We start from the raw sequence: 24,213 nt of genomic DNA, 5'->3' as shown, positions 1-24,213 counted from the left end.
TTCAGAACGGGTTTCTGACGGTTGCATTACATTTTGCACAACATGCCACATTTGCACACCTATTAAAAAGTTTATTTTGAAAAAGTTAAGTTTATCTTAACGTCGCTACTAGACCCATTCATGTTATTTAAAGGTGTAAGTCTGGGAGAGAGGAGATCAAATGTACAGAAATTCAAATGGGAACAAAGACTGACACATGTCCTACTTCTGCTTCTCCGGTTTCACAGTTCCACACTTTTCCCTTGGAAATGAGAACAATGGTAAGTAAAAGGAAAGGTCCTAATACTGTAGGTGTGATCCAGAAATATTATCCGGATTTCTTTTTGTCAATACAAAGACTCTATTATTAGGAGATTATGTGCAGTTGAGACACATTTGTTACCTCCAGCCTCTAACCACAGTTGAGTATGGGTGTATAATCACAATTTATTGTGTCCTTATATGTTCAAAATCCCATTGTCTGCCTAGAAATATAGCCCCACAATTACCAGATGGTCATGTGTATTGCTACATGGAAGATCAACCAACAAGCAGACAGTTTTCGCACAGACTGCTGATAAGATACACCCTTTTCTGGCCTGTCACACATACATCACAGCACTTACTTCGGTAATTAACAACATTCCACAAACAACACTACATTATTTATCATCGTGACAAGCGTGCACAAATCTCTGTGATGTACCCTCTTTAAAGCGTGGTGTGAAAATGATGACAGAGTAAGTAAATATAAACCAGACGCGGACTGTTGACAAGACACATTAGTGCAACTTGTGCTAAAAGGCTTGGGTAATATTCAAATACCTGTGGCATAAACCTTCTTAAAAAATTACAAGAGAAACGAATGGCCTTTTCTTGGGTGTGAGAGAGACCCAAAAGTGTTGCCATCTTTTAAGTAAATGTCCATGTATTTACTTCTACCACCACACAAGAGCAGTGAAAGAGACACCTTGAAAAAAACTAATGTTATGAGATCAGAACTCTGACTATATTATGCTAAAACTACTCTGTGAGGTAAATTAAAAGAGAACGTTTAGCTGGCCTTGCAGTTCACCCATTTATCTTGATCACCACGGAACAGCACATATGCACAGAGACCAGTTATATTAAAGCCACAGCAACTTAGCATGGACTGTCTCAATTTGTCGAAACGGTTCAATTTTACTTACTCAGTTACTGTACTTTAGGTGAATATAGTCTGTGCTTTGTGCTAATTCAAAAATAAAAGCACACCAACATGCTCAGCCAAGAAGGTAAACGAGTTTCCTAGCGCGTCAGTTTGAACGTGCTAGCATGCTAATGTTACTTCAAAACTCTCTTTTTGCATTGCAACAATAAATTATACAGAAATTTTCTGCTGCTATTGCTGACTGTCTTTTGCCCGATAGTGAGAAACGTCTTTTCAATTCCTTTGTATGTCTGGCGCATGTGAAGTTTGACCCAGCTAGGAAGGTAAACATACAAAAGTAATGTTAGCGTTGGCTCATGTTAGCTTACTGATATTACATACTTGATAAAGAATTAACTGCAAACACTGACCCTATCTTTTCCCCCCTCCCATGAAATACCATATTATTGTGTTCCTTAATACGAATCTGGTAACAAGGCAACATTATGTGGTGTGTTTTAACAGACACAGAGAAAAAAAACAATAGTAATTGGAAAGCCATTTTGTCATAGAAAAATTCAAGTGGATATGGCTGACTATGTTGTTGTTACACTTTGCAGGAGCCTACTCACCTCCCAAGGGAGGGGTTCCAGACCACCTACCAACCACAAACAATTTGTAAGAGGAAGGCTTCAAGGACATATGGACATGCTATATTTTTTATATAGATAAGACAAAAGTACCAAACGTTTCCCTGAAGAATGTAAAGGCCACCAATATATTTCTCCTTAATACCAGTGAGTGTAGTTACATTTCTGCCAATGTTTTACAAATTTTGGCTTCCTGTGAAAAAAAAAAGCACAAAATGTAACTCTGAAATGAAATATTATCGCTACAGACTCAGATGCAAAGACATTTGTTGAGAGACCCATTCTGGTCATATATTACGTTTAATTTGGCCAGTTGTCACATTTTCTTCCTCAAACGGCTTTCTTCAAAGCATCATTTGCGACTCATTCATCAAACTCCTCACCACTCACCGGCTGCGACTCGCATTGTATTCAAATGCCCTCGACTCCCAACATAATGACATCAACAGCAGTCTGTTCCGAGAAATGTCAGCGTTAAAGCCTGAACTTCCGCTGCCTGGTGTACCGAGGTCACATATTGTGGATTTATGGGTTGGTTAACTGCTTTCAGAGCCCTTTCAAGTAAGGCAGGCTCCTCAAGGTGTAGTGTCACAGAAACTTGAAGCGAGACGCAATGAATTGTCAGTAATAAGCCACCAAGGCAGGTTAGCAATCAAGGAACCTGTGGAAAGCAATGGAACAGCTGCGAACTCTCACATGCTGAAGGCACTCGACTCCTAATCACACCGAATCGCATCACAACTCGTATTTATTTCACAGTGAGATCCTGATACACAAATATGCACTAATGATACAAATTCTTTGTTGATTCACCTCATCGAGTTCACTAATAAATGTTTATTATCATGAACATGAAGAGATAAACAGTCTGGGTTACGTACGTATCCGAGCTAAGTGCTGAAGAAAACTGGAGTTTGAGTTTCAAGTGTTATTAAAAACTGTGTGCCACTGGTTTTGATTTTTATGCCTGGATTGGCTTGACATTTGGTGCCAACATTTACGCTCCCAAGATGCACAACCTGATTGATTTTGACAACCTTACGACTTCTCACATAACCCTCCAAGACACAAAATAATCTCTCAAAGTCTTGAAAATCTCCAAAAGTAGTTGCTAGACTGACATTAAATTCCATCTAAACAGTCGCACTCCCAACAGGACCAGACTTATTGATTAACGATGGACTATTTGACCATTGCCCTGAAACATTACATGGGCCAAAGTTAAAATTTTCAGTCTCCCGACCCTGATGACCTGCTCACACAAAGCACAAAAAAAACACATACTTAATAAATCTTTGCTTCATTAGTCTTGAGCTGAATCTTGTGCACGAAAAATAAAACGTCTGATTCCTTCTGTGAGCTCTTTACATCTTCTGGGGATGTAACAGTTCCAAAGGCTATTTGAATGTTGATGGATTTACTGGCAATAAATCAAGACAGCCAGACAACGCCAGCTTTCGCTCTGCCGATATGATTCAGACACTGAAATTTGTGATTCCTTCCGGGCATTTCTTTATTACACCCTGTGACTTCCTATGCGGGGCTGATATACAATAAAGCCTGATATCTGAAAGTGAGTTTCTGACAGGGAAAATGTGTAGTTTTCATGTGGAGGTGTCATTTTTTATAGAGGACATAATTTTCATTGCAAAATGACTGTGCCCTTGAATAATCACTTTCCCTCAGAAAGTGCAATCAAGCTACGTGAATGTGACTGGCGCAAAGTACATTAATAATCTATGCACCATGAACACGGCTGCAGCATTACTTGTGTCGGCACGTTTTCAAAGAGTGTCGTGCCTTCATTTTTGTTATTGGTTACATGTAGTTATGGAAAACATCTGACAATGGCCCCAAGCACTGAGGCTGTCAAACACTGGTACTTACTGCATCATCACATACTTTACATGTGCGACGCCTTATTATAAAGATGAAATAGTGCCATTTACTGCACCTGGTTTTTATATTTTGAAGCTATCTTCAGACTCAAATTCGGATATTATTATGTAGACTATTTCGCTGTCTGTATATTTTACAACGGACATAATAGTTCTAGTCTGGCCAAGGACGCCGTCTGGAATATTGGGCCCTATGGAAAAAAAAATCACATTTGACCAAAACATTAAACTGAATATTAGAAATAGAGGTTAAAATCTGTGTTTTCTTTTAACAAGAGAAACCAATAATGAAATAACAAACTGTTTTACGATTTTATTGATTTTCTGGTCTGAACTGAAATTCAAATGAATGAATGGTACACGAATCCTGAATGAATGACAGTCAAGGGCCCTTGGAATTGTCCTAACTTTCCTCATACAGCGCCACTGAGTCTAGCATAGCCAAACTCAGTTTTTACCCAATTAGTCTGATAACAGGCCTGGATTTCATTAAGAACTGTTTTTCAAACACAGACTGTAGATAAATATGGACAATGCATCCTCACTTCCTTCCACTGGCCAAACTGATGCGAGGTTACGAGTGGCGCCATCTTTGGAGTCTGAAGCCAAGAACTCTACCTCCACCAGTCACAAGGAAATGTTGGATTATAAACTATATTTGTTTAGTTAGTTATTTTTTCTACTCTTGCGGACATATGGGACCACGTCGCGGAACGGGTAGCATGGCAACTACTCATCATGATGTCATGTCCTGTCAAAAAACTCAAAAAAAAAAAAAAAAATAACTAAACTTCACAGAAAATAGCTTGGGTATACTTGAGCATGATATAACGATCAACAATGACAGAAACCATCCTTGAAAACTTTACACCACAAACAAGAAAAAAGTGGTTCGGTTTCTAGGGTGCACTAGCGAATCATAAACATCTTGTTTCTTTGACAACTGCTATCCTGTTGCAAACAAAACGGACTCAACGGCAGACAGATGTCACGTATAACTAGGCTGCCGCTGTACTTCTGTCCATCTCCACACGAAGCCTGAACAACCTTTTTGTATCTTTGTTTTAGGTTCGAAAGACACAAGTTAACTTATTCGCCTTTTGATTGGCTCAGCAAATCTTTGCCGGAGATTAATTGGTTAACAGGTGAGCAGACTTCCCAGCAAGAAAAGTAAAAATAAATAAATAAGTCAGTGTGATTGGGTTGTGACTAAATTGACTCAGATGGTGCGTCACTGTTACTCCTCTGTCCATCACTGCATACAGATTGCCTAAAGAATATAATTTCTTATTTCTTGCTATTTCTTTGTTTTGGTCCAACTTATTCACCCTTTGCTTTGACCGCACTGAATCAACCCCATTTAAAATGAAATGAACAGATTGGATGAAACTATGCAAGTTCAAATTACGGGATTCATATATATATATAACCGATTGAAATCCAGTTCCCAGTGACTCATACTTCTGCCCGTATTGTAAGGAGCGAAGCGGAGAAAAGAACTTGCTGCAAAAAAGATATCTGAATCCCGTTATTATCAGAGATTTGATGTCTCATGTCACTAAGCGCTTTCAAACAATGACTACTGCTGAAGGCCTCTGTGACAGACAGGTATAAAAATAAAAACGCTGAAGTAGCCTAGTACTGAGCTAAGATGTTTTTTTTTCCCCTCTCCTCCCTCTCAGTCTTGTTTCAATCTCTTGTCTTTTTCAGCATTTGGCTGAGTCAGACCTCCCACATAAAAGTGGCTTATTGTCAGAGTAAAAGGGGAGTTACTCGGTGGATAAGATGGAGGGAGAAGTAAAGATAAAAACAGCAAAGGGATTTAGTCAGTATCGGCTCTCTGAAAGCTGCTTGTATGTCTTTCCCTCTCGTGGAAATGACTTGTTATGGAGTGAATCTGTTCCTCCCAGCTATCCCCTGAGGGTTTGAGGGCCACAAAAACAATAGCAAAAAAAAAAAAGTTCTGGACATGGCAGCATCACGGCCAAAAAGGACAGTTTAACACTGCTGGAATACCTGATCAGCAACCTGCCTACAACACAGCCCTGCCCTTTCCCCTACAGTGATGGGGAAAACAATGCAAATATAATCATAGTGTTGCTATTCTGGTGCTGCTCGATCTGAGTTAGCACGCAGGCCATTCCATCCCACTGGGTATTTGGTATGTTTCATTTCGGATAACAGCTCGTATCAAATTCAAATATGGGCGCGCCACTTCGCTGTCTGGAACGGAACGCAAAATTCCGTAAACAGGACAGAAATGGAGAATTCAGGGTTTTTGTCAGTTTGCCATGTCCTTCTCCGAGGCAAGGTCCTTCCTGGTCCTTTCCACTTGTAATCAAAACTGCACCATTTACTGTTTATTACACTTCAGTGTTTATTATCCGAGGGTGTCAGCATTAAATGAGAGTCTGCATGTGGTCGACAAACTGGATGTACACAAATCAGGCATAACATTATGACCGCCTTCCTAATTTTGTGTAGGTCTGTGACTCATTAGAGAATGGACATGGTCGTTTTGAGGGTGTCCTGTGGTGTTTGGATACAGAATGGTGTTAGTGTTGGCCTTTGGGTCCTACGAGTTGAGGGGAGGGACTTCTGTGGATCAGTTTGTGATCTAGTCAGGCTAGTCTAGTCTGGTCAATGTTATTTACTTCTTTTCCTGTCAGTGTTTTTAATATTTTGGACATCTTTAATTAACAGATGAAAAAATCATTATCCTGATCAAACTCCTTAATGTACCGGACTCACCAAAAACCGTTCCAATCATTTGCCGCTAAATTGTTTACTACAGTCGCCAACTGTCATCAAGCGGCAATAAAATACGAGACTTGTGACAGTTTTACCGTGGATCCCCTGCCGCAATGTCAGAGATGGGAACAGATCAAGCATCTGCCCCACGATAACTCCAATTATCTTCAAAAAGAATGACAGCCGTAGCGTTCCTCCGTATATTTACGGTGTTTTCTCAAGGGCACCTAAACAGCATGCTTCTGCACCTGTACCACTCACCGGGAGGTCGCGGAGGGCTCGGAAAATAATTTCAAGGAGCCAATTTAAATGCAGCAGACCAAACAATCTGAATGTTTTGCCTCCCAGAACTACACTTCATGATAATACCCTTCACCTGTAATTTCCTGCGAGCTGTTTTATATTGTCAGCGCTAAAATATTGGGTTATGAGGATTATGATTTAACCTCGGCTGACGCCCCGGCTCTCCTGCTACTCCGTTCTGCTCGTTGCTAAAGTCTCTTAAGAGCTCACAGTAGATTGCCTGGAAAACAAAGGGAGGACTATTCAAGCTAAGTCTCACTGGATATGGATAAGAATGAATGAAGAATGAACGTTCGGAGCCAAATTAACAGCTTAGCATTTTGCGTCGAAATGTGAACAGGTCACAAAATAAGAAGTAAGAATCTCTGACAATTTTATATATATATATATATATATATATATATATGTATAACAATTGCAATTTATGAACGAGAAACACTATGTACAGTAATTAGCTGTATAATACACACTTAATAATAATTTGCAGAGGGTGCATTGTTCCCAGATACACCAAATTCATAAAAATAACCTTGAAAAGTGATCATTCTCTCAAGGTTCTGTGAGAGTTCCCTGAGGGCTATGGTTTGTCAGCAATATTCCCCAAATGCTCCTGGAAGGTTATTCGTTGTGAAGGTTTTAGTTAACAAAAACGTTTTGGAAACGTTCTCTTTGGGACCTTTAAATTTATCATAAAGAGAATATTGCCTGGATGTCCTCTGAAGGTAAAAGAAGAAAAAAAAACTTTAGAGAATATTCCCTAAAGCTTCATTGAAAGTTCTCTGAAGGGTTTATGAAAGCTTCTATGAACAGTCCCTGAAGGTTTTTGTAAAAGCGTTTCAAAAATAACCTTTAGAGAATGTTCCATGCTGAATGTTTCGTTCCTCAATGTTCCTGCAGCCCGTCCGTTATTCATTAAATTCACTGCAATTCAGTTTCATTTATATAGCGTCAATAACAACCCAGATCAGGGATGAGCAACGTACACGGTGGAGAGGGCCAGAATCTTTCAATTCATCGGCTCTGTCATAGGGCTGCGAACTTTCTAACCAGATATATGACAAAAAAACGCTATTTTAAAAAAAGAGCAAAATATGTGGATATTTCACAGTATCTCAATATACAGCATTTCATCCTCAAAGAATCCACTCCCAACAACAAAGCGTTTGAACAAGCAAACAAAAAGTCCTGACCTGAATCCTATTGAGATGCCGTGGCATGACCTTAAAAATGCTGGAAAACCTTACAAAAAACTCTGTAAAGTCCTTATTGCTAAGGGTGGCCCAACCAGTTATTAGGTTTAGGGGGGGCAATCAGTTTTTCACACATGTAGTTTTTTATTTTTAAACCTCTGTCTTGAATTTGTCTGATGATCTGGAACATTTTAAGTGTGAGAAACGTGCAAATACATAAATAAATAAGAAACCAGGAAGGGGCCAACGCTTTTCCCCCCACACTACTGTATACCCGTGGTAAACCGTCAGGGGAACCCCGTGTCCAGGAAGGGATTTATTATTTGACCTTAGCTCCGGCCGGAGCAGGGAGTCAGGGGAGGGGGCAGACCTGACAAGACATCTCCGTCCTAGGTGTCAGGGCAGCCAGCAAGCGGCGCTTCAGTCCCAGTGTAGCTCTCGGAGCAGCCCCTCTCTTGTTGCGAATGTCCACAGAGGATCGAGTTACTCTACGCCCCATCTTTAAGCCCCAGACAGTGCGCCGTTAGCCGCAGGACAACACGGGATATAACACGGGATACCAGCCGCCGGGGTTTCGTGGACGCTCCACACTTATGTAAGTGGCTATTTTTCAGACGCGTTTACCTCCAGGAAAACCTTATCAAACATTAATATAAACTTAGGCGTCAGTAAGAGTCGTTTTTTTTTTTTTTTTTTTTTTCGCTAAAATGTCGCTAATGATAGTGGGGGGAATAAATACTCTGCCGTCGCGGCGGGTCACCAAACAAGACGGGTTTAAATAGCTCATATTTCAAGTTTAAAGTGTTTTATTGCGTGTTGTGAACGGCCAGCGTTATAGTAGCCTTGCTACAAACCCTATAGGATACCAACTTCTTTACCGTCCTCCTTATCGGAAGGAAGCCTGTTGCTTTCTTGCTCCATAGATGAAGGCGGAGGAGGAGGAGGAGGAGGAGGAGGAGTTGAGAAAAGCGGATTGTCCCGAGTGTCTGGGCGACTATATTCAAAACACCGTTGGTTTAGCAGCAGTCAACAAGCGACTGTTGCTCTGCTAAAACCGCCAGTTAACGGAAACACTGGCGAAACTGGGACATGTTTGACCGACATTTCATTTTTATTTTTTTTAAGGCGGACGATTACACGATAAAATATAAGAGCCAGCAGTTCTCATTAGCTCGGTCTGTTATTTTCGGGAGGCAAATGCTAACTTAAAAGCTAACCGTGTTTTGGGTTAACAACAGCAGCTCAAGTTCCTCAGGCCTGTTGGTTGTGAGTCATCAGAGGATACTTAGTGTGTCCCGACAACACGGCCACTGCATTTGAGGTATAGTGCTACAGAAATATATAGGATAGTACGAGGTAATAACAGGATGTGAGTCAGATTTATGTATGATCACACATATGAGGAATTACACTGATCGGGCATAACATTGTGACCACTGACAAATTCAACTTTCTGCTGGGAAACATTTGGACCTGAGATTTATGTGGATGTTACTTAGACATGTACCGCTTACCTAGACCAGACCAAACCAGACTACACCCCTCCTCTCAACACACAGGACCCAAAGCCCCCCCACTAACAACATCCTGTAGCCAGACACCACAGGACGCCCTCAGAAGACCCATGTCCATTATGTCATGAGGCAGCTGTTTTGGAGGCACGAGCGAGACCTACACAATATTAGGAAGGTGGTCATTCACTAAATCTCCTTCACTAAATCTCCCCATCGCAATCGTTATAAAGTTCAACAACACAAATGGCAAATCAGCGCCATCATCATGTATATTTATTGGATGTATTCAAAACATACATCGCTCCAACGCAGCGCAATTTCATAGTAGTGCAAACCCAAACTGAAACGCAGTTGAATCAGCAGCTCTCTCTGTTCTTTTAAACAAATATTAAATACCTTCACGAAGCCAAGATTAAATGCGGGACTTGGAAATAGAGTTGAGTTAATAACACAGACAAAATGTAAATTAGTAGGGAAGGAATGATATGACTGGTATGAATGAAATGCTTGGAACGTATAATGCTTTTACAGTTAAAGAGTGCAAATGTACAACGTGGTGCAACTGTCCAGCTGAGGTGGTGGGTGTTTTGCACCGTTGGCCACCAGAAATCAAAAGATAAATAAAACACTATGACTACTATAGCATACTGTTTTTACCATGACAGGTATGCTGGGAACCAAATGCGATGGACACAAACCAATGGCGCGGAGATCCCGTGGCCACGTACGCTATACTGGAGCTATTCTGGGAGTCTATACAGGGCTTTTAATTATCTGACCAATCTCCTTTAATCGTGTAATGTCTCCCTTAGTCATGCCACGCTTCTAACAAAGCCACCTCTGAAGTCAAGTATGACTCCTTCCCTCCGTTGGAATTCGCAGCCGTCGTGGCTTCAAAGCAGTCGACAAATATCAAATACCACCTTTTAAAGTGTCGAGGCAGGAGTAATCTTACTGATCTTTGTGGCTTTGTTTAGGAAGTGTAAAGTGTTTTTTTTTTTTTTTTCCCTTCTGGCATTTCAGATTTCATTGATGCATTTTGATGGCAGACTGTTTATGTGGATATCTCAACTAGTGTGACATAAGAAATGTCAGTGTAACACAATTACTGTATTCCCTTTGAGCCTGTGCGGACCAAAGTGTAGGTATAATTTGAATGAAAAAAGTTGATATTTGGACTAACTGGATATTTAAATTGTATTTAAGGGGTATTTAAAGCCTGCTGCTGACACGTTGCATGCAAACTGTTGGCGAGGTGCTAACTTTTTCTACATTAATCCATCAATAATGTTGTCACATCTCATCTGCTATAACGTTGCGAGGTTTGCGGGGGGGCTGGAGTCTATCCCAGCTGTTATCAGGTGAGAGGTGGGGTGACAAACAATGATAGTGTAATAGTAAAGAAAAGGAGGATGTTTAAGAAGTTTGGGGTTCATAGATAAATGGGCCTTTTCCTCACTTAGACATCTTTTGTGGAAGAGAGAAAATGCGTATCTGTGCCCTGATATTCATTTGGCTAAGTGCTAAGAAAACTATTCTTCTGGTCATTTTCCAGGCCTTGAAAAAGGGAAGAAATCTCATTGAGAAGGAGCTCTAAACATGATAGAAACAATGGGTAAGTAATTGCTTTTTACTGTTTTATGACACCAAATACACTGTATTGAGTCTGTAGTATTTATTATGGTGATAAATAGAAGAAAATAATAATATTAGTAGAATCACTACATACCTCAGTCTTGAATACGGTGTAACTTTAAAAAGCGTTTTGTGTTTCTAAATTACGTTCCTAAATGGACTGAAGCAATCCGGGCAAACAGATAATACTTTAATTAAGATTCAGTCCTGATATAGTAAACAAAAACCTTATCCTAATCTTCACTTTAAAGTAAGCGGTTTTTGAATCAGGATCCGATCTAGTCATTTGAGTGTCCTTCTTCACTGCTTCCACATTGCACATTTGGCTCCTGCTGAGAGTTTCTCTCCACCAGCGTGAGAGGCCCTGGATTCAATTCAAGCCCTGTGGACTGCCAGTGTTGCCATATCTGATGATGTCGCCATAAATTTGATTGTTTGTTTGTCCCTGTAGAGATTTATTTGCCCAGCTGTCAAGCGTGAAGCCAGATCAGTGCTGCCAGCTTCTTCCTTTAAAGCCGCAATCTGCGGTCACTCTCAAGACTGGCATGTTGACCATGTACTATCTCTGAGCTGTGATGTGTAGTTTGGAGGGGGTGTTGTACTTCAGCCTTGGACTCGTGAGGATGGAAGCTTAATTTTAATTCACATTTCAGTCCATATTTAAAGAAAGTGGATTGAGGATTGGATCTAGTACTTCAGATATCCCAAGAATCATATACGCATTGAGGCAAAGACAATGAGTGATACATTTACGGGCAAAAAAAAAGGGTTATTGTCCTGTTTACAACCTTTGTTCAAACAACAAGTGCAGGAAGTGCTTTGGCCCCTGTGCACGGCCTATTAGGCGTTAGTCACAGTGGGTGAGCTCCAGAAATTGCTTCATTTTTGCCCAGATGACGTCTGGCTGGCCCGTCCTCACTAACAAGCCACTCCGGACTCACTCCATTGTGGGACTTATGCAGGGTCCAGCAAGCAAAACCATAAAGGAACTGCTTCTTTTATCTTTTCCTCCTGATAACCGTGCTATGCTCCTGTGCAGCCCACTGTTGACCCCGAGGGGCAAGAAAAGGAAACATTGCTATTCTGAGAACAACCAGTGCGTTGAGAATGGAGTTTTCTCTTCTGTGCGAAAAAAAGAAAAAAAAAAACCTGTGGCTGAGTTTTATATCGTAAGGTCTGTTGAGCACTACTCAGCCTTAGCTAAGCCCAGGCTGTGATATGTGACTTTACTCCTCTATGCTTTTATTTATTAAATCACTGTTAGGAAAAAAAAAAAGAAAAGAGTTCAAGGTATGTGTCAAATTGTCACGAAGGTTAAACTGAATAAGGGTATTTAAATGACTAAACAGGGTCACATCCATTTAACCCTTCCCGGCTTCACTATCTTCGCCCGTGCTGATAAAAAAAGCTCTTGTCCTCGTCTCTTCTCTGCACCGCTATCTCTCCCACGCCTCCTTTTCCCCTTTTGTCCACGCCTTCGCTCCGGCCCGGGCGCTGTCACTAAAATATGCGACGGCCTGCAGATACACAGCGTGCCTTGCAGGCGGTGGAGCGTCTCCAGGCCAAACTCAAGGAGCGGGGGGAGGTGCCCACCGAGGAGAAGCTCAGCCTGCTCAAATCAGTGCTCCAGAGCCCCCTCTTCCACCAGATCCTGGCCTTGCAGAAGTCAGTCCAGCATCTCAAGGAGCAGGTAAGAGCAAAATACAAAACTACTGGATGATGTGTTTACCATAACGTCTTAATACTTTTTGTTTACGGGATGGGTTGTTTTGAAGGATTGATGTCAGTGATGAACACAACTCATGGAAGTTAATTTACAGCCCTGCATTAGTAGTTACCCGATCAGCCACAACATTAAAACCACTGACAGGTGAAGTGAATAATATTGACCATCCTGTTACGATACAAGTTTTGGACCTGGGATTATTTTGGATGTTACTAAGACATGTAGCACCCACCTAGACCAGACAGGCACCCCCACCCCATAGCAATGACACTCCTCGATGGCAGCAGCCACCCCAGCAGGATGCACACAGACACACACAAAAATAGTTTAGGAACAACTCAAAAAACATGAAAAAAAGTAGAACAAGCCTGATCCACAGAGGCCCCCCTCAACCCATAGGACCCAAGGGCCCCCACCAACAACACACTGTTGCCAGACACCACAGGACGCCCTCAGAAGACCCAATATTAGTAAGGTAGTCACGATGTCATGCCTGATGTATTTTTATATATCTGGTATGGATTGTATATGATTTCTGCGACAAAATACAGTGACATCATCCATAAGCCTCCAGACCAAACTGAAACTCCTGCATTACCAATGCAGCAGCTCAGAATAGCTAAGAATATCTTTCCCATCCATATTCTTCAGGTTTGCTTATCCCCGTCTCTTCCCTGTTTCCTGGGGGACCTCACTCATTCTGTTTCTGGCTCTTGTCAAGGCGCCCTCCCATCACCGTCCAATCCTCACCCTCCGCAGTGTTTGCTGCCACGGCCAAATTGCTGTCAGGGTTCGAACAACGGCACAAGCCTGGTATAATATGGGTACATGAGCAGAGATAGTTGGTCTAAGTCAGGGAGTCTTTTTTCTGGCTGATTCTCCCCGTTGAGAATTGAACGTTTGAGTGGAAGGAGAGAGCTCTTAAGTCACAGTGGAAAGGGGCCAGGGGTAAGCGTTTGAGAAACAGAGATGGAAATATGCGAGCTATGCAGTGGGAGGCAGAGATGCCAGAGCTTTTTTCACCCCTTGTGGAATTTAGATTATTAAAACCCTTGTGGCATTTTTGTTCACTGGTGATTTAACTTACAAGTTACATTATTATATCTGTATTTCTGTGTATGTTTATTTTACTAAGCAAATCTTAACCATAAGATGATCATTTTAAACTACCGGTACCTCAGATCTGAAAATGGTCCCATGCTGTGTTTTAACAGTGATAAAGAGACATATTTCAGAAGCAGCACCAAACATGAGTCTCTGTTACATTTTTATAGAGCCAGCTGCGCTTGTTTGGCCCTCTTCAGCTGAACCAATTTGGAGAGATGGTGCGACAAGAGCCAGATACACACAAACACGCACGCACACACATTCGCACGCTGTCCGTCTTCTGGCTCAGCTAGTTAGGCCTCGCTCAGCCCGTGTCGCTATGGCGACGAGGCCCTGCTCTCCAATGAGAAAGAGCGCACTGCTGCCGTGTGAAGTGGGGCAGAAACAATTTCTTAAATGTGCAAGAACCAAACTGGAACTTTAATCCTCTTAGCCAGGGCCCCGGCTAACAAAGCTCATGCATGAGGACAGCAACTTAGCAGCATGCTACGCTAACTTAGCCCGGCCCATAGGGTTTTTGTTTGCGGCGCGCAGCACTAATGTGTCCCGTCCAGTTTTGCTTTGTTTCCGAGGTCTAATTTGAGGCTCTGTTTAAAGTAAGCTCAGTTTACTGTACATGCTTCCGAAGCTGAAAGTTGTACAGTCAACTTCCTGATGCTAATTCACAAGTTCGCAAGGACAGCTTGAGCTTGGAACGCCACGTGCCAAATGGAGTGTTATTATGTCTGTCCTTTAGAATCTAATTCAGACGGTCGTAAACGCCTAATGAAATTGCAGCTTTTCTGTTTTATGCAGTTGTCGCATCCATGTAATTCATCTGTCACACAAGTAAAGTCACTGCAGTAATTAAAAACCCAAGCATCCAGATGGCCAGTGACGATTCTCCCCTCTACCATGATGGAAATATTGTATTTGGAGTCGAGTCATTGTTGGAACATCAGCTAAGAGCCATTATCTCCTGAAGGATTAGGCTGCCATAGATCCAGCTAATCATGGTGGGATAACAAACATCCCAGTGGTTTAACACTCCCAGATTCAGGGTTTTGCGGTCTAAAATTAAACGCGCTAAATGTTTACGTTCACGCGACGGATGGATCGAGATGCGATTTATTTAAACTTTTGATTGTGTTTGGTTGTTAAAGCGTCAGTAATGCCTACAGGATCGCTTTGCAGGAATCCAAACCTCTAATGTGGCGTCGAAGCTGCAAACCAAACAGACGTTTCGACGCTGTTTTTTAACGCTTTCTCCGTGTTGTAATCCTATTCATCTTATTTAGTATTTAGATAGTATCTGAATTTTTCAACATTACTCACAATGGTTTTTAAAATGTATTTTTCCAGGGGACTGTCCCTTCAACACAAGGGAGCGACCTCAGCGATCACAGCACAGCAGCCAAGCCCAATGGCAGCAATGTTTCCTACACTGACCTCTCTGCAGCTGCACACATCAATGGCAAAACAGCATCTGAAGAGTTTGAACACATCATCCACTCCATGGCACAGGTATAACCAACAGAAAAACCTGAATTATTGTGCTTACTAATAATGTGTCCTACAACTCAAACCAAACATCCACAGACTGCACACTGTGCTTTTCTCTCCCAGAGGCACTTCAAATAGACTTCTAAAGGCTGCCAGTAGCTTTGATGCTACAGTGAATCAGCATGGGGCCAAAGTGTACATATATATATGTGTGTGTGTGTGTGTGTGTGTGTGTGATGCAGGGGCGCTACGTAACACACGTGGAGCTCCAGAAGCCAGCGTCCGGAGGTCTCGGCTTCAGCGTGGTGGGCCTGAAGAGCGAGAACCGCGGAGAACTCGGCATCTTCATCCAGGAAATTCAACCAGGAAGTATCGCTCACTGGTAAGGGACAACGTGCGGTCTTTTCGTAGGGCAACACTGACAAACTTCGAGCGTGATTAAGCTTGTAGCAACGTCCCAGAAAGTTCTTCAACATTTGGGCGATTGTTGAATTAGAATTAAGGAATTAGAGAAGTCTATTTCAGTTGCTTATGAGGATGTTTGGATTACAAATTGGCTAATTTACAGGAAGTACCAGCTTGTTCCAAACATTTGTTACTTCGGACTAAGGCTATGCCCTTCCCTTTGCATCGTGTAATGCTATGCTCTATGCTTCTTGCGCCTACAGTGATGGGAAGCTCAAAGAAGCTGACCAGATCTTGGCCATCAATGGCCAGCCCCTGGATCAGACGGTGACCCACCAGCAGGCTATAGGAATCCTACAGTGTGCTTCAGAGATGGTTCAACTCGTGGTGGCTAGAGGGCCAATACCTCAGCTGGCCAGTCCTGTGGTGTCCCGCACGCCCTCTGCTGCCAGCACAGTATCGGCCAACTCAAGTGCGGTAGGAATCCAAACACGCACATAAACAAAACACTGTCCTGGTGTATGTTGCAATGCATTTTTGTTGAAACCACATTATTCAGCCATTTCCTTTACCTTTTCCTTTCACCTCATGTTCTCTCAGTGGCAACATGTTGAGACAATTGAGTTGGTCAACGACGGCACCGGTCTTGGCTTCGGTATCGTCGGAGGAAAGACCACTGGGGTCATCGTCAAAACCATACTTACCGGAGGCATAGCCGATCAGGTGATTCAACTGATGCATCTCAGAGAGCCGGCTTTGGTTTCGCAGAGTTGTTTTATACAGTTTAATGCCGCACTTTCAATGTTCTGGAAGGATGACTCCTGTCAGTTTGATGTAATGAGAATGAGATAATTGCAAGCAAGCGCAGAATTAACTGTCACTCTGCTGAAGCTACACAGACCAGGACAAAAAAAACGTGTTTTTCTACCTCAGGATGGCCGCCTGCGCAGTGGGGACCACATCTTAAGAATCGGAGACACTGACCTGTACGGCATGGGCAGCGAGCAGGTGGCCCAGGTCCTCAGGCAGTGCGGCAACAGGGTGAAGCTGGTCGTTACCAGGGGTCCCGTGGATGAGACTCCCTCCGCTGTCATGCCCGTGGTGCTCCCCACTGTCAATGAGCAGCAGGTGACTGTGACTGTAAAGCATGGAAGCAGGAATTTGATGAAATCTTTTTTTTTTTTTAACCAGACCTAGAGGTGTAGCAAAATCCTTAATGCTAAACTCTATATTTTCTACGTTCTGTTTGATCTTTTCTGATTTCTCGGTCAGATAAATGGAATTTACTCTCTTTTGCGTTCTCAAAAGCTCCTTCTCAACCATCAGCTCTATTTAAAACACGAATATCGGTGACTCACGATATGACTGACAAACATCACGTCCCTTTGATCGCACACATTAGCTATGTTTTTGCTTTCTGACAGGTTCAGAGCGCTCCTTTAAAACAAAGCAGAGCAACTTTTTGTGATCACGCCATGTTGCGGAATGACTCACGTGCCACCGCTCGCCTTTCTGCTGCTGTCAAATTAATCATCTTTTGTGCAGTTATCAGTGGATGTCGATTTGTCATTCTCATCAATTGTTACACAGGACTACGAGGAGGAAGAAGATGCTGAAGCATTTGATGTGAGCCTTACCAAGAACACCCAAGGACTGGGAATCACTATTGCTGGCTATGTTGGAGATAAAAATTCAGGTTAGAGATGGTAGTTTTTCAGAACTAAATGCTCATTTAAATCGTCATGTTGACTAGTAATTTACATTTCTGGCTACATGTGTAGTATTTTTCTAGCACTATCTGATAGGTATTTTTCCATCAGTCTTGATAAACTCTTATCTTTTAGCTTATGGTTTTTATTTTAAGGACATAACCCTGTTTTAAAGTTATGATGTCTGTGTTTTTTCCACACCTAGTTTGTTGTTACAAATCCAGGACTAGCAACAGCAGTATGTCTTCTAAGCCGAAGCGATCGAGTCGAACTGAACACGTCGTTACTTCGTGTTTTCCTGAAATCGTAATTTTCCGCAAAGCTGTGACCAATCACAAAGCTGTTAGGAAGACTGAGTGTTGAGGCCGTGCCAGAGCATTGTCTCCACTGGTTCGAAATCATCCTCAGCTTGATGAACAGTTTAGTTTTAATTTCTTCCCTCAAGAAATGAGAGCTAAAAGTAAATTCTTCAGAAACTTAACTTTAAATGAAAACTAATGCTCATAATCTGCTGGAATGTGGTGATGCACTATCACGGTCACAGCTAAGATAAGTCAACATTTTGTTCTACCCTTTTTGGCTGAAAATGAATTAAACTAATCCGACTTAAAATTAACATTGAAATAACTTTTATTGGCCTTTAAAATACAAAATCAGCTACAATGTAACGTTAACCACACGCTGCCTTTCATTATAATTTATTATACCGACTGAATTGAATTAAATGGCTCTTATTAATTCAAACTATAATTTATGATGAAAGCACGCTTTATGTGTGTGAAAACAGGCTTTGTAACACGAACTTCAAGCTGAAACATCTGTTTGCTTTTCTCTGCAGGTCGTATTTAATGCCACGATTCACGGTTATCGGTTCCTCACCCTTTAATTATTATTATTTTTTTACTTGTTCTTACTCCTCAGAGCCCTCAGGCATTTTTGTTAAGAGTATAACAAAAGACAGCGCTGTGGATCAAGATGGCCGTATTCATGTCGGAGACCAGATAATAGCTGTAAGTACCCTAATTATGCTCTTTGTACTTATCACTATTTCCTCTGTCTTCAGTGGCATGAAGTAAAATATTCAGTGGGTGTTTTACATCATCTATTATAGTGATCACATTTACTCATTTGGCCAGTGGAGGGAGATTATGAGATGCATAATTTTGAATAATTCACAATGAACTGATAATTCAGAATTCTTGTGAATAAAAAAGAGTCAGTGAGCAATTAGGTTTTTAATTTCATTACTGCAGGACGTTAACAAAGAAGTTAATGTCCTGCATCATTTGAAACGTGAGTTAAAGTTGCCCTGTCTTTTCCTGAAGTTCCTTCAGCCTCTTAATATATATGTATATTGGTTTGTTTGATTTACTTCTGTTCCCAAATGGTGATGTTCTTTGGGACTTAGGAACTTTATAATAACAAACTTAATTGTCTGTGAATTATTCAAACGTATGCATTTTCTACCTGAACTACATGATACAAAATAATAAGTGAATTGCTAAAATAGATGGAAACACTCTAAGTTGTGTATGTGTGTATTTTTCTTGTAGTAGATGGCAGTGTAGGAGACTCACAATGTCAAAGCAAGCTGTTGTGTAGTGTTTTAATCCTTGGGCTCACGAATGATCGCCCTCTGCAGGTGGATGGCGTAAACATCCAGGGATACACCAATCAGCAGGCAGTGGAAGTGCTCAGACACACCGGACAGACAGTCCACCTTAAGCTGATCAGGCGGGGCTTCAGGCCTGACGAGATCCCTCCCGCGATGGTCCCCAGCGTCACCATCCTGCCCTCTTCCACCACCATCCCCACCACCACCACCGTACTGAGGGAGCTGGAGCTGGAGAGGCAGAAGGCTGAGGAGCCTGCACAAGGTAGGGAAGATAAAGGGGAAGAAATTTAATGAGGAAAAGGGGCAGAAAACACACTCCTTGCCACTCATCATGCTGTCAAAAAAAAAGGTGTCATTTGATGTGTAAATGTGGCTCAGAATGGAGTTTTCATCATGCAGTGAGGAGCAATTTCCATGTGACTCCAAATGGAATTTTCAGTCATTACAGTAAAAAATACAGAAACTGAACTTTCTCCAGTCACATATGGAAACCGCTGACTTGAGTTAAAGCCCGAAATACAGCCCAAATTGATGTCAGCACTGTTTTACATTATACAATGAGAAAGTTGGCCCCTCAACACAGTGTGTCAGCAGGCATCTTTATTCTGCTGCAGAGGAATGTATTTAACATTTCGAGTAACCATTTACACTGGTATTAATGTTGCCAGTGAAAGGGGGCTAGTAATAGCAAGGAGGTTGACACGAAACAATTACTGATACTGAGGACAAAACTGGAGGATGACAAAACTGTTTTCTCGGACAAGGGAATGAAACTAGGCACTTTTTAATTTATTTGAGAATCCAGCGCTTACCATTATGTTGTATCTCTAAACCAACCGATTTACAAGACAGATGTGCAACCATGTTCACTTGTATAAGCTGTTCCGCCTCAGCAGTGATCGATGTCAAGACTGGATTTGAAAATAAGTTAGAGGAAATTATCTCGGTGCATAAAGCCGTAAACCATTATTAAAAGGTTGCGATGGTGGAGAGAAATTTAACTGCTTACTCAAACTGTAGTCAGATCAGTTTTAGGGTTATTGATTTGTTTATTCCTCGAGAAACTACTGAGTATTAGTTTAATGTTGGCACTTAAAAGATGCTGATGCAAAGTGCGCACCATGGCTCGTACAGGTGCATTAGCAGTAATTACATGGGTGACCGCTTCTGTGCCCTGTGGAACCTCAAAGACATAAACTGTGGCATGGAGTTGTTAAAAAAAAGTATCAGCATCATTAAACATAAGCTCAAAGTCCCAGTATGTTTATGGACGACATCGGCAAGGGCACTGAGGGAACTTAAAAGGGTTCCTCTGCTTAAGTGAGAAGGATTCAAAGAGAGTATTAAATGAAAAGAGCGTTAATATTCCAACTAAATCCATCAACATCAATTGTGTGTGTGTTTTTTTTTTGTTTTTTTTTTGTATGTACGTGTGCTGTGGGTGGAGAGTAGATGACTTGTTTCGTTGTCTGTGCCGCTGCCTGCTTCTGTCTGCCTCACGGTTCATTGTGTGTTTACAGTCACCGCAGATGAAAAGCAGCTCCAGACAAAGAGTGAAGGATCTGATGTCGGCCCGGCCGCGGATCAGCTAACAAAAGACAAACATGGTAGGAGGCTGGGATTCTTTTCCAAGTACTAAGTACTAAAGATGGTGGGCACACATCTGACAGATAAAGGCGATTGTTGACAGGACCACACTGACGAGAAACACACAATGGGAGGAAATACCGCTAAGATGTGTCCTGTTTGTTCCAGATAGCTTTAATTATATTGGTCTTTTTACCACACCTATTTAATGGCACGGTGCGTTACAGGTTGTGAACGTTTTTTTAGAAGTTTGAATCCATTTTATGTCGTTTTATTTATTAATAGTCATTTTGTTTTATGTTTTTCAAGGTTTTGAAGAGGAAGAACTCATGAAGAAGTGGCAGGAGATTCTAGGTCCAAGTAATGAAGTCATAGTAAGTTTGTTTTTCTCTTTTCAGATTTTGCTTAATGTCCAATATGTGTACATGTTGTTTCTGTTAAATAATCGTGAAAGCCATCTACTGACGTTAGCATGGTAAGCATGCTAACTTCTTAACAAGTTTTATTTCTTGTTATTTCTTCACTTTCTGTTGATGATTTTATTTAATTTCGTAATGCTGTGAACTGAGAGTTAACTTACCAGCCCTTTAACGTTGCTAAGTTCCTGGGCAGTTGCTTGAAAGTGGTAAGCACTTCAGAGCTGGTATAAAAAGAGAAGAAGGAGCTGAGTCATTAACATGTTAATGGTATGAATAATAGTCCCTTGTAAAAGGCTTTACATGCTAATTGAGACATAATTCTTGTTTCCTTGGCAGGTGGCTCAGGTGGAGAAGTTTACCGAGAATAGTGGCTTGGGCATTAGTCTAGAAGCCAACAGTGGACATCATTACATCCGCTCTGTCCTTCCTGAGGGACCTGTCGGTCGCTGTGGCAAGCTGTTCAGTGGAGATGAGCTGCTTGAGGTTAGCAGTCATTTGAATGAGTCCAATATTACACCTGTTATTCATTTTTCTAAAGGTTTAATTGTAAACAAATGCTTAGAAATGCATTACTTGATGGCAAATAATGTGCAAATAGTGTAATCCTCACAATACTACGTGTGCGACATAATGCTTGTATTTTTTATAAGCCTATTACAGGCAGTTCTTACTGCCTGTAATTATTACAGAACAAAACTCCCCAAGGAAATGACCAAACTAACATTTCTGAAGTTTTATTTGGTTTAATGAGAAGCCAGTTGCTTATAGTGATTGAGGATTAAGTCCTAATTCTGAATTTCCCCCGACTCTACGGGCTTGTTTTTGTATTTACGGCATGCACTTAAACTGTTTTACTTCACTCTCACCACTTTCATTTCCAGCTTTACCAGAAAACTGTTTTCAGGCAAGAAAAAAAAAAAAAAAAAAACACATTCTGTGCTCTAGATGAGTGGGCACCAAGCGGCACACAGACATGACTCCAAATTAATCCTAATGTTGCTCCTTTCCTGCTGGACGAGTGAATGGAATAGTGAACAGATAATAGTTACCACTTTAACGTGAAATGAAAACGTGCTCCAGGCACTTCCAAATAAATAACAGTAAAAGCTACTCAAACCCTCAATATTGTACTCGTAAAGAGATTCCTTTCACATTTTACCTTTGTTTGCATAGTTACGATATAAATAGATACAATACAGTTTGAGTCATTTTAAATGAGGCTAATGCCGAGCTTTGAATTTTCAGGTGAATGGCATTTCTCTGATCGGTGAGACCCACAAAGAAGTGGTGAAAATCTTGAAGGAGCTTCCGCTCTGCGTGTACATGACGTGCTGCAGGCCTGCTCCTGACCTTCAAACTGACGTGGATGCTGACCAGCCGCAACCAGAGGCTTTGTCCACAGCATCTCAATTAAAGGTAACACATTTGCATTGCTAAACTCTACTCCACATCTTCTTATAATCAGAATAATCATTCTCGTTATAATCGCAATAAATTTGCTTATGTCAGAAAGTATAGATTGAATACGTTCCTTTTTTCCAAGCTAAACCAGGCTGGCTTATTTTCAGATCATTGCAGCATATGCATATAACTAGTGTAGGAAACTCCCTGCCTTTCTGTGACAAGCAGTAATGTATCATGAACCACGTTCTCCTGCTCATGCATATAAAGCAAGGCATGAGAGTGATGCTCTCTGAGTCGTCCTCCTCTGTCGTAACCCGTCAACTATTATTAGCTTAGCCTCGCTGTCAATCGCTCCATTTGCTTTCCACATTGCCAGCCATGATGGATTAAGACTCTGTGATAAGCGTGGGGAGGCTGAAAGTTTATTAAGACCAATTCTAGCGATACCTCAGCAGTAGCCAACAACATTTGCTAGAGATATGAGACATCAAAAGCAGCTTCCCTTTGGGGAAGGGGTTTTCATCTCTCTAGCTTTATCTGTGATAATGTACTAAGGCCGGAGCATCCCAATGATATTTCCCTTTTATCCGCTGCCAGAAACCTGAGCCAGAAACACAACTAGAGGGGAAGGAGCCTATGGGTTTCTGAGTAAAAGTGAGGAAAGCATGGTGCTACATAGTGATTTCTGGACTTTTCCCTCTCTCCGCAGAATGAAATAGACCTCAGCAGTGTGCTGGTCGCTGAAGGCTCGGAGATGAACACAGTAGCAGCGACACAGGATAATGTGACTGAGGAAGGGATAGGATCTCCTTTGGCCATGTGGGAGCTGGAGATCCAGAATATCGAGCTTGAAAAGAGTGAAGGGGGATTGGGATTCAGCATTTTGGATTATCAGGTGAGAATCCTTTCTTGGACCAAATAAAAAGTGCCATGAAAAACGTCTTTTATACATGCGTTGCTGATATTGTTGCCTTTTTAACATTCATTTGTACATTCGTCACTTTATTTATTATAATTATTGTTTCCGCTGTGCCTCTTTTAAGCATTTCTAAACGTTGTACGCAGGTAACCAAAATGTGATGCATGTGATTTCAATGTAAGCCTATGGGAGTTTACCTTTTGACTTTATGTTTTCTGGCTGCGCCACAGGACCCACTGGACCCCGCCAAGACGGTGATTGTGATTCGCTCTCTGGTTCCCAACGGTGTCGCGGAGAAGGATGGCAGGCTGTTGCCAGGAGACAGGCTCATGTATGTTAACGCCACCAACCTGGAGAACGCCAGCCTGGAGGATGCTGTCCAGGCCCTTAAGGGAGCCAAACTTGGCAAAGTCCAGATCGGAGTGGCCAAGCCGCTGCCTGTGAGCATTAATATTAGTCTACTTTACTTTCTCTTTTCTTTTAAAGCTGTCTGACAATTTGTGTTTAGAACGTGACTTGTGTGTCAAGGGTCTGAGTGTGTACATAGCTGCTGGGATTTTCTACAATGTTTGTTCAGCAGTCGGGGATTTGTCACCGCACATGTGTGAGGTTTTGAGCTGGGCCGTGTTAGTAACCATGAGGGCTCAGCTTACAAGGGCTTGAATTTTTCATGCAGGAAAAAGAGTGGACGTACGTTGTACGGTTTAGCATTCCACCCATTGTCCTTTCAGTGGGGGCGTCTAGCCTAAAATGCTCCGCGCCCTTTGTTCCATCGCATTATTGAATTTCTC

General features: G+C 41.8%; 1 protein-coding gene across 10 annotated transcripts in view; it reads left to right on the top strand.

Moving 5' to 3' along the window:
• The first annotated feature begins 8,057 nt into the window (after nt 1–8,057).
• LOC125010967 (multiple PDZ domain protein) overlaps nt 8,058–24,213 on the top strand; it is a 40,121-nt gene continuing 23,965 nt past the window's right edge. For 3 of the 10 annotated variants that reach the window (XM_047590013.1, XM_047589983.1, XM_047589944.1), the window contains exons 1-17: nt 8,059–8,495; nt 10,970–11,029; nt 12,573–12,739; nt 15,224–15,385; nt 15,607–15,746; nt 16,033–16,246; nt 16,370–16,492; nt 16,703–16,897; nt 17,360–17,465; nt 18,400–18,488; nt 19,121–19,355; nt 20,614–20,700; nt 20,990–21,054; nt 21,436–21,582; nt 22,345–22,515; nt 23,213–23,398; nt 23,653–23,862. In XM_047590013.1, coding sequence (XP_047445969.1) covers nt 11,014–11,029; nt 12,573–12,739; nt 15,224–15,385; nt 15,607–15,746; nt 16,033–16,246; nt 16,370–16,492; nt 16,703–16,897; nt 17,360–17,465; nt 18,400–18,488; nt 19,121–19,355; nt 20,614–20,700; nt 20,990–21,054; nt 21,436–21,582; nt 22,345–22,515; nt 23,213–23,398; nt 23,653–23,862 — 2,313 coding nt within the window. In that variant the 5' untranslated portion in view covers nt 8,059–8,495; nt 10,970–11,013. Of the gene's footprint in view, nt 8,496–10,969; nt 11,030–12,572; nt 12,740–15,223; nt 15,386–15,606; nt 15,747–16,032; nt 16,247–16,369; nt 16,493–16,702; nt 16,898–17,359; nt 17,466–18,399; nt 18,489–19,120; nt 19,356–20,613; nt 20,701–20,989; nt 21,055–21,435; nt 21,583–22,344; nt 22,516–23,212; nt 23,399–23,652; nt 23,863–24,213 lie in introns of all 10 variants that reach the window. The other 7 variants (XM_047589975.1, XM_047589967.1, XM_047589952.1 and 4 more) reach the window with 4 other exon arrangements.

This window comes from Mugil cephalus, chromosome 1 (genome assembly GCF_022458985.1).
Source record: "Mugil cephalus isolate CIBA_MC_2020 chromosome 1, CIBA_Mcephalus_1.1, whole genome shotgun sequence".
In the NCBI taxonomy this organism is placed as follows: domain Eukaryota; kingdom Metazoa; phylum Chordata; class Actinopteri; order Mugiliformes; family Mugilidae; genus Mugil; species Mugil cephalus.
This window is presented reverse-complemented; position numbering and strand designations above follow the sequence as displayed.